The 16,648-nt window shown below is 41.1% G+C and overlaps 1 protein-coding gene and 1 long non-coding RNA gene across 2 annotated transcripts in view; one reads left to right on the forward strand and one right to left on the reverse strand.

The window, feature by feature from the left end:
• The first annotated feature begins 1,397 nt into the window (after positions 1-1,397).
• LOC137153420 (uncharacterized) lies at positions 1,398-9,240 on the forward strand. Its single transcript, XR_010919797.1, has 3 exons — positions 1,398-1,540; positions 6,935-7,099; positions 7,821-9,240. It is a non-coding gene; the product is annotated as an uncharacterized lncRNA (long non-coding RNA).
• Positions 9,241-9,243: 3 nt separating this feature from the next.
• MAP2 (microtubule associated protein 2) overlaps positions 9,244-16,648 on the reverse strand; it is a 238,985-nt gene continuing 231,580 nt past the window's right edge. The window contains exons 19-20 of the mRNA XM_067548744.1: positions 15,189-15,301; positions 9,244-13,358 (exon numbers count right to left, since the gene is read on the reverse strand). Coding sequence (XP_067404845.1) covers positions 13,143-13,358; positions 15,189-15,301 — 329 coding nt within the window. The 3' untranslated portion in view covers positions 9,244-13,142. The remainder of the gene's footprint in view (positions 13,359-15,188; positions 15,302-16,648) is intronic.

Below are 16,648 nucleotides of genomic sequence, written 5' to 3' on the forward strand. Positions count from 1 at the left end.
GAGATGAGTAAATGAATTACAGAGGTGTCACAGCATAATACACTGAGGAGTCTAATAGCAGCACAAGCCAACAATATATTTTTACCACAGGTCACTATTCTCTTTTTTAATAGACTGCAGCAGTTGCACCTCAATATCTTTTGAGTTTTGTTTGGTATAACTGAATACAGTGGGCAGCAGGCCTCTCACTCTTTTGGTCCATATTGTCAAGAGAGCTCAATGCTACGTTTTTAAGCGCTCAGAGCCCACAATCAGAGGCAGGTTTTCAAAGACTGCTGAGCTCTTTTGAAAGTCTGACCATTTATTTTGGGCCCTAATGGAGAAGCAAGTTCTTCTGGAGACTGGCTCCTTCACGTAGGGAATATCTGGCCAATGCCACAGATACTGAGGTAATTTTTCCCACATAGGGCCAAAAAGTTAGTTCTGGTTTCTTGCCATGACTCAAGATAACCTGAAGAGGTTGGGGGTCACAGCAAGAGATCACAGCTGGTTTTGGGTGTAGGGGTACAGGTTAGGGGTTATTGGGCAGTGAGGGGTACTTGGTGAGGGATGCTCGCTAGCGTCATATTCTGCTCCTGTAGAAGGTTCCATTTCAAGATGCTGTGACAGCTGGCTCCTCAGCAGCTTGAAACCGCTTTCTCTGCCGCCACCTTCCCAAGACACACAGCATAGTGCAGATAGGGAAGGGAGGTGCTACTAAGGTTAGTGGGCTAGCATTAAGGGCACACAGGCAGAGAGCAGAGGCAGGCAGGCTGGCAGTAGGAAAGAGGAATGGAGCTAGCTACTTCTTCCCTCATTCAGTCTCCCAGGATCCTAGCACCTGTGTGCAGGGGAAAGGGACACAGTATACAAGTAGTTTGGTCCGGGTGATGGCAGGCTCATGTCTTTTTATTTTTATGCCTCTCTCTGCTGCCAGTTTGTTATAGCTTTTTAGGGGTTGTTCAGGAGTTGAAGAGAGAGGAGTGCATAAATAAGGACACCTAGCTCTTACAGCTAGCCATCAGATCTGAAAGCACAGTACAAAAGCAGCATTGTCTCCATTTTACAGATGAGGAAATGGAGGGGACTTGCCCTAAGCTCAGTGGTAGAGCTGGGAATAGGAAATGTGTCTCTTATGGCCTAGTGGATAGAGCATGGGGGTGGGACTCATCGCCTTCCTTTACTTTGGGGTCAGACTTTGTTTTATTGTGCTTGGTTGTGTGAGGCAATAGCTAGAACATAGGACCCTTCCTGGGGATTGGTGACCAAATAGGAAGAGCTCAGATGGAGCCATTAGATCCAGCCCTTGATTAAGTCCCAGGATGTTCCTTGGGCTAAGGCCATTATTGTTAGTCTATTGAGGTTATCAGGCACAAAACAAAGTTAATTTTGTATTTCTCATTTTTTCATAGATTACAAAGCCAGAAGAGACCACTGATTGCCTAGTCTTACCTCCTGCATAAACACAGGCTGTAAGGCTACCCTGAACTAATCTCTTTTAGAAAGGCATCCAATCTTGATTTTAAAATTTCCAATTTTGCAGAATCTACTACAACCCTTGGTAAGTTGTTCTCCAATGGAGAATTATCCTCAGTTAATTAGTTTGTGCCTTATTTCTAGTCAGAAAACCTTCAGCTTCCAATCACTGGATCTTGTTCTACCTTTGTCTGCTAGATTGAAGAGTCCATTATGCAATATTTGTTCCCCATGTACTTCTAGACTAATCAAGTCACTCCTTAATTTTCTTTGTTATAATAAATAGATTGATCTTCTTGGGTCTATCACTATAAGGCACGTTTTCTAATCAGTCTCATGGCTCTTCTGTGAACCCTCTCCAATTTAATATCCTTCTTGAATTGTTGACATCATTACTGGACACAGTAGTTCAGAAGCAATTGCACCAGTGCAACCTCACCCTTCCTCTACCCCTTCCTCCCCCCAAAAAAACCAAACCAGACAAAAAAACCCACCAAGCAACACAAACAGAGGTAAAATAACCTATTTATACATTGAAGGATTGCATTAGCCCTTTTGGCCACAGCATCACACTGGAAGCTCATGTTCAGACAATTAACCACCCTGACCCCCTAATCTTTTTCAGAGTCATTGCTTCCTAGGATAAAGTCCCCCCCATCATATAAATATGGCTTACAGCCTGTTTCTAAAAATATAGTTTGTTCATGCCCATCTTACTAAGCAATCCAAATTGCTTTGTCTTAATGAGCAGTGTTCATTATTTAATCACTTCCCCAATCTTTGGATCATCTGCAAACTTGATCAATGATTTTTATTTTTAATTCCAGGTCATTAATAAAAATATTAATCATCATAGGGCCAAGAACTGATCCCTGCAATACTCTTTTAGAAACACTCGATAATGATTCTGCATTTATAAAGACATTGAGATCTATCAGTTAGCTAGTTTTTAATCCGTTTAAGGTGTGCTGTGTTGAGTTAGTATCATTTTAGTGCTCATCAAAATGTAGGCATACAATTTTATGTCATCTTGTGAATCACGTGCTAGGGAATTATGGATAATTACTGCCTGGACCTTTAAACAATTACGCTGAATAGATCACATTAAACAAAGTTCTAGGACTCCTGAAAGGCTCCAAACTGAAGTCAACCCACAGAAGACAAACATGGGCATGTCTTTCTCTCTCTCTCTGATTTTAGCTGCTAACATCTGCTACTTAGGTACTTAGAAAACAAGGCTAGCTTTTGACCCCAGTTGTGATTACTGAGCACTTTTGAAAGCCTGGCCTCTCATGTGCTGCCTACGAGCCTCAGCCCTTAGCTTCAGGGACCATCTTTAGGGGAAGGAGTATCATAAAAGTGGGCTGTTCATATTTAAATGCTGGTCTGGTAAGGATTTGACTCCAAACACCAAATTCATTTTACATATTTCCCTGCACATTTTGTCACTAATGATCTGTGTTGATTAGAATCTGTAGTTTCATGGCAAAAGGCTCCAGTGAGATATCCATCTCTCCTTCTGTGAAGTCTTTGGTCTTGATTCCTCATTGCCCGGTCCCTTGTGTAATCAAAGTGCAAAGCGTTATTCAGATTTGGTAGCATTATACACCTACTTTGCGCCGAGGTAAATAGCTACACAAGGTGCAGGGCAATGGAGAATTAGGCTTTTGTCTACATTCCATCTAACCTGTACTGTAAATGCGTCCACAGCCTCAATTGTTGTTGTTTTTTAATTGAGGGGGATAACATTTTAGCTAGTAGATTGTTATGTAGGACTTAGATTGTGGCTACAATTAATCCATTCTTGTTCAGTCAGATTTATTCACACTGATATTTGATCACATGTGCAGAGATTAGTAACAAGTGATCCAAGCGACAAAGTAAATTTAGAATTCTTAAATATGTAATAGCTCCAATTTTTAGAGCTGCAGCAAACAGTGGAACCTGATTCAACTAGATTATGAAGGGCATATTCAGCCACCTGCCCCCACTACATAGCAAGTAAACAGGATTGGCATAGGGACCTTAAAAAGTGCTTTGGGGTAGGAAAAATGCCCTTTTCCAATATAGTGGCTTAAAACAGAACTGATGCACCCTGCCACCACTGCATCTATTATATATCATGGGGTTGTATTATTTGTATTCTAGTAGCACCGCCCCCACTCCTAAATAAGGCCTGCATTGCAATTTGCACTGTTCAAATGCATAGCAGCAGAGCCTATCAGAAGAAGTTACACTCCAGACAAACAAAGGATGGGAAGGAAAACTGAGGCAATTCAATATCCTTAAGCTCACACAACCAGATAGCAAGAGAATCCAGGCTTCAGAGTCCCACAGCAGTGCCCTAGCCACTGGACCACAGGTTGTCTTGTGTTGTACAGTAGCAACTGGGACTCTGCACATCCACCATAAATCTCTGCCACAAGGGACTATAGCTGTATCACTACATAGTATCAAACGCATTATCCATTCCCTTGATTCCCCCAAGGCCACAAGCTTTCCCACCCCACACTGCTGCCGCAAGCAGCACCATGCAGCCAAGCTCTATAGCATGTACGCGCAGGGAAGGAGGGAGGGAATGAACTTTCCTTGTACAGCTTCTCCACTGTCTACCCCCTTCCATAGCACTGGTGTCACTCTAGTTAGGGTTTTCCTGGTATGTCCTGGCCCAGAAGTGGTTGAGAGCCACCAGCTTAAGATATAATCACTTGCCATGTACTATTAAAAATAAGTTAGGCCAGCAAGAGATGAAGAGATTGCTAATTGAAGTGCCTAGCTAATCACTGCTCCTCACCTGACAGTGCCAAGACAAATTCTCTTCAGCTGCATTCAGGCTTGCTTTAAACCTGCTCAGAGCAGGATTTTTTACCTGTGTGTTCAGCTCAGCTTCTGCTCACTGGGGAGGTTTGCAGCTCAGTGCTTGCCATGCTTCAGCTGTGGCAAAACATGCCCTCTTCCTTTCAGTAGCTGATTAGCATCCCCTGTTACTGCCTCATTCTGCAGGGTAGCTCAGAGCAGTTTGTTTACATTTATTTCTGCACCTTTTGGTATTGTGCCACAGTGGCTGCTGTAAGACAGTCCAGTCCCAGGGGTATGAAGTTTGAATGCATGAGTGTACAAGTGCCCACTTTAATGCCTTCATGTCTACGATGCAGAAGCATGGCTTTAGGCATTGTTTACACTAGGACATTTTGGATAGAATTTCCTACAGCTGTTACACACACCTATCAGCAGCATGGGTAGAACACTGGTGTAGCCAGAGATCCATGCAGCAGGAGATGTCATAAACACCATTTCAGCTAATCCTGCTTTGAGTAGGCCTACATGACACAGATAAGCATTTTAAGCATCATCAGAGTGGTTTAAAAGATGACATAGAATAAGACTTTGTAGAAAGACCTGTCTTGCAGAATTTGCCAACCTTACTATGGTGACTGAATGCTTAGCTTGGAGGGCAAGCTTGCAGCTGTCACTGTGTCATGCTGATCCCCTGCCCCCCGCCTTTTGTCCACTTAAATTTCTTTAAGCTCACCCAGCTACTCTGAGGCAAGCATTGGTCTCTAATCATCTATTGATTAAATAAGCTTTAAGCCCAAAAGCAAAGGGAGTTTAAACTTCAGTCATGTTGCTCACTCAGTAAAAAGAGGATTTAGGCATTATTGTGAACCCCTCCCTTTAACTCTACAGCCATATGGCCAGTTGCAGTCAAAAGGCAAATAAGACACTGGAATGCCTTAGAGACTATAAAGCAACAGGATAATTTAAGTTTTATAGGGCAATACATAATGAGGGACTAGAATAGTCTCGCTAGTTTTTGGTCCCTATTTTATGCAATGGCCATGAGGTCTTAGAACCACAATAAAGTAGGATCTTTATAGTGATCACCTGTTAAAGGCTGTTCGTTATCAAGCAAAGCTAAAGGAGCAGAGTTTTGTCTTACTAGCAAATAGAGGACTTCAGGATACAGGTAAGATGTTTGCTAAAGTGCTGCAAAATAAACCCCAATACAAATTTAAGGTGCAGACTAGGGCAGCTTCTCCCTTAGGAAGTTAGAGGGGAACAGGGAAATAGCACAAATATTTCACAGAAAATGTAATAACCATATGGATCTCCCAAGGCGCAGATCCTGCAGGCCTCTTTCCTTCCTCACAGAGGTGAAACTCTCACTGTAATCTGTGTAACCCCTGCAAGATAGGGTCCCTTGTTAGGCCATTCAGGCAAATGGCTGAAATGGAGCAGAGAGGTCCATTTTTTTGTGATGAACAGAGCAACTGATGGAGACAGTGACACGGCAGGGAAGTGGGCATGGGCTATGCCTAGAAGGGACAGGCCAGGGGGCTGCAGGCCCCATCCCCAACACCACCCAGTGGCGGTTTCTTTTAACAGGCCCCAAGGGTGTTGTTCAGTCCCCCCCCCAGCCAGTTCTCCCCCTGGAGCTAGGGATTCCCCCACCCCAGGTCACACCACTGGGTCAGAGTAATTACCTCAGTGGCTTTGCTGGTCTCTCAGGCTCTGTTCCCTTTGCCCCCCTCAGATCGATTTATCCAGTTTGATTGAGCAGCAGTGAAGATACACTTGATCGATCCGGAAGTTGATCTAATAAAACCACTTCCCCAAAAAGCGTAGCGCTGCATCGACGGGTACGCATTTCCCATCGGTGCAGCACAGTGGGGACGGCGTGCTAAACAGAAGTTATGAAGTCAGCGGGAGTTACGCACGCGACTCTGTGTCACTTGTATAACTCCCATCGACTGCTGCTGAATTTCGCTGGCAGTGTAGACCAGGCCTCAGTGTTTCACCCACACTCAGGCCCCCCTCCTGCGGCCTGCCACAGTGAGAGAGTGGGGCAGGGAAGGAGGGCCAAAGCTGCAGAAGGCAGGACAGTTCATGCCAAGGCATCCCATTAGCATTCAGGTGCATCTGGGTCTTAGATTAATTGTACTGCATCCTGGTGGGTTACGATTCCAGCTCTGTTTTCAACATAAAGCCATCCTGCACCCCCCTGGGCCTGATTCTCCCATCTCTTACACTGATGTAAGGCTACTGACTTCAGTGGAGTTATTCCTGGTTTGCACCGGTGTGCAGGGAGAATCAAGCAGTCACTTCACTGCTGAACTTCCCTGCTTGACTCTCCTTTGAGTCTAGGGGCTGACATCCATGACAGGTTGCAGACTGTCCAGCCAGAGCATTTTACTAGCTAATGGGCACTATCAAGAGGGCAGTGGGTCTTCCCTTCCTGCCTTCCTTGTGTTAGTAAAAGTTATGCAGTGTTTTCCCCTCTCAAAAGCCACGTGCTTCAATACACTTTGTTTTTCGATTTAAAAACACCCTTAGTACTAGCTGCTCTGCTTTCAAGAGCATCCCACCAAACCAGGGCGTATTCTCAAGGAAGGCAGAAATAATTTAGGACTAGATCATGCTCCCATGATCTGAGGGTGGAATGATCCCTTTACTCATGGCTTATATCCCTTCTACATAGACTGTGGGCTCCAGAGCCCTGCCTTCCTCCTAGCTGCACCAAGGGCTTTCTACAGCTTGGTAGATCAGTGAATGGAGAGGAAACAAGCAGTGAGTGGATTTGGGGAGGACTAGACAAGAGTGCATGTCATTCCAGCTCTGCCATTGGAAAGTCTCCTTTAAAAAGGTAATTAATACAGCCCCAGCTTCCTGCTGCACCCTCTCCCTTCTGTGCATGAGAGCTGCTTTTATGGGTGTGCCCAGGCAAGCTCCAGCTGATAATGCTCAGCTGGGGTAATTCTATTGACTCTGTGCTGGCGGACAGTGAGGGGACCCAGTGGCACAGAGGCAGCACAGACACCAGTCCTTTATTGGGCAGGTCCTTGCTTCCCAATCATCCCCCAAGATTTTAAAGGTAGGGCGTGTGGTTCATTCTGGGGAATGTTATTCCTCCCCCAACCCCCATTGGAGAAATCATTACCAATCGGTGAAGAGCACCTTATGGAGATTTTCATCTCTTTAGCTCTCCCCTGTTTTTTTCTGGAGAAGGGAGCAGTTGGGAACTTGGTAAGGAACTAGATTTCAGTTCTTTGATGCTAAAGAATTTTATTTCAAATAATAGTGAGGGGGAAAGGATGTTTTAAATGAGAAACACCTTGGCAAATCATTATTGTTAAATATTAATGCTAATAATGCATAAGTGGATGAGATATCTCATTCCTGCAGCAATTAAAGGGCCTAACCCCATCACCCCTTACTCATATACAAAGTGCCACTGAAGTCAAAGAAATGACATGTGAGTAAGCATTGCAGAATCAGGCCTAAAACTTGAGTTAATATGGCAGTAATAACAGCTACAAATGTCATGTTAGGATAGTGAAATAAAGAGGCAAATCCCTCTGTTGCAGGATCGACATTTTCCTTATACAAGTCAACAGCACAGGAAGGTGGATGACCTGGTTCTTAGCCCAAAGAGGATGTCGTGTAAGGAAGAATACCAATGATAGCTTCCTCACTTCATTATATAGAATGTACCGCTCTCCAGATCTTCTTCTTGAGACCAAATTCCACCTGCGGGACTGAGTAAGGAAACCTGCAGGAAGGCTTGTTGCCCAACTGGCTATGAGTCCCATGCGTGGTGTGGAAACAAAACATGTTTAAATGGTGGGTTATTTCTTTCTTTCTTCCCTCCAGAATCCAAGGTGTGTATTCTGTAAGCATTTGCACAAAAAAACAAACAAAAAAAAAACAACCAAGGTGCTGATTTACGGTGGCATGTACTCAGTAGTACTTTACCTTTTGGTAAAGATGGGCAAGCTTTGGTTGTGAAGTTTGAATAAGGCTGAAATCTAATTAAATAAACAACTAAGAATATATGAAGGGCTGAGGGTCCACTAAGGGCAAATTTATTATTGGACTTTTCTTCTCAACAGATAATCTGCAGGCCCCAGTGTCATTGTTTCCTTTGTAAAGAAAATTGACTTATAGAATGTGTTGACAGTTCTCCATCCAGTCCCTGGTGGGCAAGTGTGCATAGTATAACTGGGTTCAAAAGAGACCTAGGTAAGTTAATGGAAGATAGAACCATCAATAGCTACTAGGTCAGGGATGCAGTCCCATGCTTGAGGTGACCCTAAACCTCTGACTACCAGAAAGTCAGTAGTGGAAGACAGGGATGGATAACTTCATAATTGCCCTGTTCTGTATACTCTCTCTGAAGCTCTGGTATGGACCACTTTCAGAGACAGGATACTAGGCAAGATGGACCATGGTCTGACCCAGTATGGCAACTCATGTTTTTATAGACTAAAAATTACTATCATACTTGACACTAATATATGCCCTTGACAGAGGATTAAGACGGCTAGAGATGGAACCTATCCATTCTCTTCTACAGGTGTTCTTTCCTAATCAGGATTGAGGTACGCTAGAGGAGCAGTACAGGGAAATTTGTAAAGTCACTGTCTGTGCTGTCCCTGTTCTGGAGTTCAATAGACGACTCCAGCTTCCAGGGACATCTTCAAAAGTACTAAAGTCAGTCTAAAAGTTTTGAAGAATAGAGGAAAGATAAACAAGAAAATAACTCATTCATATGAAGCAGAGAAATATCTCCCTAAATGCTGATGTGCTGGCTGTAAAACTGGATACTTTTGCAAGAAATAATGGGGAATAACTGAGAATAACGTCATCTGATCTGACTCATTTTAACAAGACTGACTGTATGCATTGCTAGTGGGTATATGATATTTTATATTTTCTTAAAAGCTGTAAAATGACGTGCAGTGAGTGGATGGGGAAATGAGCTGCATCACGAATAAAAGATAGAAACGCTTAGATGACAAGCAATTTTATTTTGCAAAACAATCACTATACAGCAACAAATACAATTGCAAATTGGATTGAAAAACATGAACTAACTACCACCAGCCATTCAAGAAATGTCTCTTTATGGTAACAGGCTCTAGAATTATCAGAAAAAACACAGGTTTGTAACAGCAGACTGTATTCCTCCAAATCCCACCATACAGATTATGATTTTTTTGTTTTTATTTTTTTCTCTTTGCTAAAGTTGAAGTGGCTTTTATGCTTGACCTTGCCAAGTCTGAAAGTAAATTATTTTCCTGCAGAGGGAATTACTTGAGTAAGATTACTAGCGAGTGAGCTCTACACACACCTAGGCTAAAATTCTATCTGCTTCATTTTATATAACAAAAGTGATCTACACTTAAAGACATCTGCCTTTTAGGGGCATTCATACTTGATTTTCAGAAAATATTTTAGTCCAGCACAGCAAAATCTTTTCTGATATATAGTAGTCCACATAGACTGCCTTTCAACTACCTTTAGACTGTGTATATAGGCCAGTTTATATATATTTGCAAGCAGTCATACTGAGGAAAGAAATGTTGGTGCTGTATATTAACATAGTGTTAGTTGGCTAATACCATTTACTGCTGTACAGTGAAAATATGTGTTGTCTAGTGGACGCAGAATTATCTTAATCATTATTAGTTTCTCCTTAATTGTTGCTGGACCAAGATCTGCTCAACTTTTACTGGATTTCTTCCTGCCTAGGATTACATAGAAGCAGATATTTTACAGGTGAAGAGACACCTAAAATGCCTTTTCCATTGTCCTACCACTCAACAAATATACTCAGTTTTGATTCTCCCATGACTATCCAATTTGGCTTTATTTAAGTTTTCTATTCATTTCATTTATCTATGCACTGTTATAAACAGAGAGAAGTTGGCTCTTAGATACCCCTGACTGGCTAAACCTGCCAATAGAATAGAACTGTTAAAGATGTGGGTTCCAGAAAACTGGAACATGGGCACTAAGTGCTTGCAATTTTTTTAAACTGACGCTCTTTTTGAGAAGTTAAGATTCTTATGAGCTTTTTCAGCGAATATCTAGAGTTGCGTAACGTAACTCACATTTTATTTAACACAAACTCTTGGTTTCTTTTATCTTCATCTAGCTCCATAAAAGTTCTAGAACTCTTTCTATGGAAAGACAATTATTGATTACAAGGACTTTGCTTGAATTAAGACAAGAAAGCTCATTTCAATGCATGAAGTAAATGACTTGGTGTGTTACACCAATTTGACTTTGAACTTGTATGTGCAATAACTAAACTTCACCATCTACAGAACTTTTTTTTTTTAAAAAAGCAGGATAAAAAGTACTTGAGTCACAGGTTAAATACTGTTCTGACTAGCTGATGTTCAACTTCAGTGAAGTTGAGGCTCAGTAGTACCCTAGGCTCTCTCTAACACTGGCAAAATGCATAATAAAAACACTGCAAGGCTAATTTGCATTAATTGATGGAAAGCAACATGATCAAAAATACTGTTCTTCCACTTTCTTTTGTTTTTCTTAAACAATAGCAAGAAATTTTTATGTACCACACCAGACATTATTTCCATGTCAATTCCCGTTGGTTATTCTAAGCAACAGTTCAGCAATTACGAGGCAGAAATCAGAATCCTCTTGATGCACTTAACATGGTTGCTAAACTCACTGTCTTTTGTATGAAATAACTGGCTTACAAACAGCATTAGATACTTTATAGTGTGAAAAAGCTTTTTGCGGAGTTGATGTGTGGCGTGTGGGGCTATTTAGGAGTTCATCTTCAGTAAGGTGCATGGAGTTTGAACCTGTAATTCACTTTAATGCCACTGGGAACAATTGCTTGGTGTCAACCCGTTTACCACACTGAAGATTTTATTCTTTCTTATTGGTGCAGTTTAATACTGTGAATTTAATTATGTGGAATCCTGTGCTATTAATTATAAGAATCTTCTGCACAGACACAAAAAGCTTTTCTGACTGTGTCTTTTCAGATCAACCCCCAACACACACACAAATCAAATCAAAAGAACAGACAGAGTACCCAAAAGCTTCCAACACACAAGATTGACTTAATACACAGTTCATGTATAGCTCAGCTGACAGTGCAAAGATTAATTAGAGATTTCAAAAGGAAGAAATCAATCTGCAAGTCTGTAAATCTGTCATTTTATAATGTCTACTGTACATAACATCAGCAGATTTTCTCCACTGATGATGAGTAATACTATCATATTACCTTCAACAGTGTTTTCTTAGTGTCCATAATGTTGTGTTGGAGTTCTCACAAGTAACTCCGTTGGATGTGACGTTTATATCTCTCTGTATGTTTATGCACACTTTTCTTATACTTTTTATAGTCAACATATTCTTGCTGCTTCTTTGTTGAAATTTAAAGATGCTCTATTTATCTATTCAGTCACCTTGGTGATCCAGCCTCTGGAGTAAATTTTATTTATGTATTTAATTTATTAATTATAATTTATTGGCATCTCTACAGTGTTTACTGCTATATTACCAGAGTGCCTGAGTGTATACATAAGACACTACTGAAGGTATGGAATGATATCAAAATACTTTTTTCTGTGTTTCAACTTTAGCAAAAGAAAAAAATTAAATAAAATAAATCCAACATTCATTGTTACTACAGAAGTTTAAAAAAAAAGCTAAAAACAAACTATTTTTGATTTTAAAAAATCCAGAATCCAAACCCACCTCTTTTGAGACCCTTTTTCTAAGCATCTGGACCTCACAAAATCAGTCTTGTGAAGAAAGGAGGGTGGGGAAAAGGAATAATTTTTCTAGCATCACAGAAGAGACTTGCATCTGACACTAAAACAGGGTCACGGCTTTTAGTTGTTACAGAAAGCAATTTCATGCTAAACGTTTTTGTCTTTTTATGTATTTTTTTCTGAATAGGGAAAAAAAGCCCTGCTAACATCTACTTTTACATACCTAAAATTGCAACACCAAAAGGTGCAAGAGACACAGATACTGTGAATAAAGAAGTATAATATTCAAGTATATGAGGGCGTATCACAAATGGCCACAGAGAAATATATATATCTATAATACTGTATCAAACAGATGGAAAGGATGTGAAACCGGTAGTGTGTACACAAATCTAGCCGCTTAACCGACATTCTAATCAGACACAAGCCCATTGAAATGGAAGTGCTTCCTTTTAGTAGCATTTTTGTTTTAAAAATGCCACTTCCTCAAGCACAATCCACATGTTTTTCAACTACTATTTTTAGTTATCAGTTAAATAATTTATTGGAATCAGCTATACACTGACATAATTATCCAGGCCCCAAAACGTTAATAACTTAATTCAGTCTTTCTCCTTCTATCCGTTTATACAAAGTAACACTTTCTTTTAATTAAACTTGATTTCTTTTTTATGCCTTTCCCATCCAGTAATGAGACTCTTCAGTTTAATTTAACCTGTAATAAGTTACAATGGGACTTTTTTCCCCCCACCCATCAACAGAACCATGAAATGAGCAGCTTGGGAAAGTAACAAGTCAGAAAGAGGTGGATGGCCTTTAGGCACATGGAAAGGTTAAAATGCATTTGATCATAGTACGGTACTCCATGCAAGACAGAGCAGAGCAACAATAATCGTCCAATGTCATACACTGCAATTGCATACCCATGTAAAGCCAGTATCTTCCTCCTGTAAATGGAGATCAGGCCAATTTCTGCATCTATTTAATTATTTTTTTGGGTTTTTTATTGTATGGTTGCTACAGTCTTGGGATGTGACTTAATTTTAGACATGGTAAAGAATGAATGTAACACCTGCTCTGAGCCCATTCCTGCCAAGAGCTCATGTCTAAATATTATTACTTCATACACTGCTAAATGGAGCAAATTCATAAGCCCTGCTTAGCAAGGGCGGCCGTGACATCTTCAGCGAGGGTAGCAAGCTGAGGGGATTCCAGCAGGTTGATGCTTCCAGAGGACGAGACGTTGCTGAGCCTGCGTGGTGAAGGCACGCTGGACCTGCCTGGTGACTGCGTAATGATCTCAGCCCCGTGATCCACACGGGCTTTAGCATGCTCTCTGAAGTTTAGCTTCTGGCTGTCAATCTGTTCAAGAAAGGTAATGCATATAAACCTTTGCTATTAAGTAATAACCTCCCCCGTCCTTCTGCTGTTGATCTGATTTTAAACTCCTGTCTTCTGTGGTGACATCCTTTCCTATTCACATACCATCCCACCTTTTCCGTGTGCGGCCAACTCTCTCCTTCCCCACAGGATCTGCAACCATATGGGGCTGAACACCCTCCGTTCTTGAAGTTGATGGGCGTGGAGGGGGCTTAGGAGGTGATCAGTATGCTCACAGCACTGGACTCGGGACTCAATCACCACGTTTGCAGGGGCCACCATTATTGAAGCACTTCCTCTAGCAGGCAGGCCCTGTCCTACGAGCCTGCCAACAATTCCTACCAAGACTACAGCCGAGTGACTAATTCATCACAAATATTTTATCTAATGAAACTAGGCTGGATTCCCAAGACGCCTATGGGTGTTAGACTTTCAGTGGAATTTGGGTACCTAATTCCCTTAGGAAGGATTGAAAATCCCATTTTATGCCTCTATTTCTGCTATTTTTGAATATCCATGAGCATGTCTTCATCGAATTAATATATTATTCTACATTTTTTTGGTCTGAAATGTCTTTTCCTTTTTAAAAAAACTCGTAAGGATTGAACATGAGCGTATCTCTGAGTATTCAGTATCTGTAATGGGTGAAATCCACCCTTGTACATCATCACAAGGCTTTAAGTGGGATTTGAATGGTGAATTTCACTCTATTTGAGTTGCATTGGTTTGTTGTGGTTGGTCACAACAGTTTGTGATATTGTTTCTGTTCTCTGACTGAATGAGCACATGGAGCCATGCCAGTGTAAGCACTTGCTTGTGCAAACCGAGTATACACACACGAGTGAATGTGATTCTCATATCTGCATTGCTTAAATGTTGTTCAACTGTTCACCGGAAGAACACACAAATGGCATCTGAGCATAGCTGAAGGGAATGTACCTGGAGCATTTCTGCCATAGTGACCCAGTGCTAAGTGGCTGAGATTTTCAAAGGCCTCTAAAGGGAGTTAGTGTCTACTTCCCACTGAAATCAACTGGAGTTGAGGTAACATTTTCAAGAGCACCTAAGCCGCATTTTCAAAAGTGCCATTTTCACGCAAAGTCCGTCTCTTTTTTTTTTTATGCCAATACAGTGGCCCTCTGTGCTTCAATGACATTAGGTAGAAGAGGAAGTTTTGCACAAGCAACTAGGTTTCTTACATTCCTATTTAGAATAAATACCCGGCCTGAATTTCAGCCCAAACTTCTAAAACTTCTAAAAATTTGGCTCAGTTTCCTAATATCTTATAAAATGCATGGTATAATCTAGACAGATCCTGCTGGTCTCCCTTCTGTTTTCAGATGTCTTGCAATTTACAGATTCTCTGGGGTCAGAGTCATGCAATGTGTTTCTATGCTACTACTCACCCAGAGCGCCCTGGAACAAGGGAGATTTGAAGACAGCCATTGGGCCAGGATTGCTAGACTCACTAAAACCCCATTGTGGATTTGGAATAGCAGCAAAGGTAGAGGTCTGGAGGCAAAATAGAAGTTCAAAGCACTGGGCATCAGTAGGAACAGAGTGGGAATCAGTGGTTCCAGGCTGAGAGGACCAACCACGTAAAAGTAACCTGTTCTATCTTATATTCCCCTGCTAGTTGCTTTTCCTGCTGCACTTTCACCTCTGTCACCCTGTATATAAGTTATACATGGGTTAGAAAAATGAGTGTATCTGCAGTGTAATTTACACCATGATTCACGTACGTCACTGCTGACTTTGGGCTGAAGTGCATTCTGAAATGGAGAAGCTCGGTTCATCAGGCTGATTTCTTACCTTGATATTGCCACCTCCAGGTGTATGGTGGGCATTTTCAAGGGAACCAACTTTAGCCTGAGCTTTTTCTTTGAAATCCAGTTTCACACTCTCAATTTTCACACGTCCCCCACCTGGTCAAGCAAAATAAAATAAAATAAAAATTAAGAAAATAAAATAGTCTATGTCATAAGTTTCAGATACATTTTGTTTTGTTTCCTGAAAACATAGCCTTGAGGGCCAAACAGGCAAGTCAATTGATAGCAGTAGCTATTAATGCCTTAATTTTGGGGAAACAATCTATTGCTATAGTAGCAATAATAATGATGCAAAGAGATATGGACAGCACAACACTGGCTTAGTCCAGTTGATAGTTTTTGTTTTGAGGTTCTACAGCCTCAGTGAGTGATTTAATTTTGGACAAATTTAATCATGCTAAATAATTTTCACATGGACTTTTTCCATGGATTAGCCAGGGAGAAAATGTTTATGCCCCACCCAGTTCTGTCTGAGTACATACATTTATTACTGCTGTGTAAATTATGGTCTAATAATTCAAAAGAGGACATATTTAGAGAGGTATAGAGCACCATGCCCTCTGTTCAGCAAATCATTTCTATACATGCTTATATCCCATGAACTTTAATGGGATTTAAACACTTGCTCAAGTGCTTTGCTGAATAGTGATGGACTCAAGCACGTGCTTAAGTACTTTGAAGTGAGGCTCAGTGCAGCACCTGCAACTCCCACTTGCGTCAATGGTATCTTATGGCAATAGGTTCCACAGATTAAATTTGAGTTGTGTACAGAGAATCGTTATCTTTCAGGGATCCAAGGATCAAATGGGATTTGCATTTGAATACATTTGTTAGTTTATATATGTGAAATCTCACATGTGTATATATATATATCTGATAAATTTGTTCTTTACTGACTACATATCTGAAGCTTGTGTACAGTATATATTCCAGTATATTGAGCATCTGAAATATTTTATATTCTGGTTTCAGACAGGAGTATGTAAATAGCTAGATCCAAATTCAGATCTGGCGGTGCAAGCAAGTGCAACTCTGCTGACCACAACAGAGGACTATTTATATCCCTGAATTTGGTTCCTACTTATGTAGAGGTAAAACCTCCTTTTGGGGGTCGAATCATGCACCATTTTCATCACTTTGAGCACAGGCACATCAGATGTGGGTATATTAGATTTGGGTAACGTGCTTTCTAGAGGAGAAAAGTTTTGTAGGGAGGAAGCTGGTCGATCAAATACTCTTTCTGGGATTATGTATATGTGCATCTGAAATTGGAATAGAGCTCTTAATGTTCCAGAACGTTATTACTTAATATTCAACTCATGATGGACTGCAAGCAGTATCTTTACCATTTCTTCAGGTACCTACCAGTTAGCATCTGGAACTTATGGTTTGAACAGCACAGAGCTGAAAACTCTAGCCCTGATCCAGCACGGTATGTAAACA

The sequence above is a fragment of the Emydura macquarii genome, unplaced genomic scaffold (assembly GCF_026122565.2).
Source record: "Emydura macquarii macquarii isolate MOO-44397 ecotype Brisbane River unplaced genomic scaffold, CSIRO-AGI_Emac_v2 contig_1253, whole genome shotgun sequence".
Lineage (NCBI taxonomy): Eukaryota > Metazoa > Chordata > Testudines > Chelidae > Emydura > Emydura macquarii.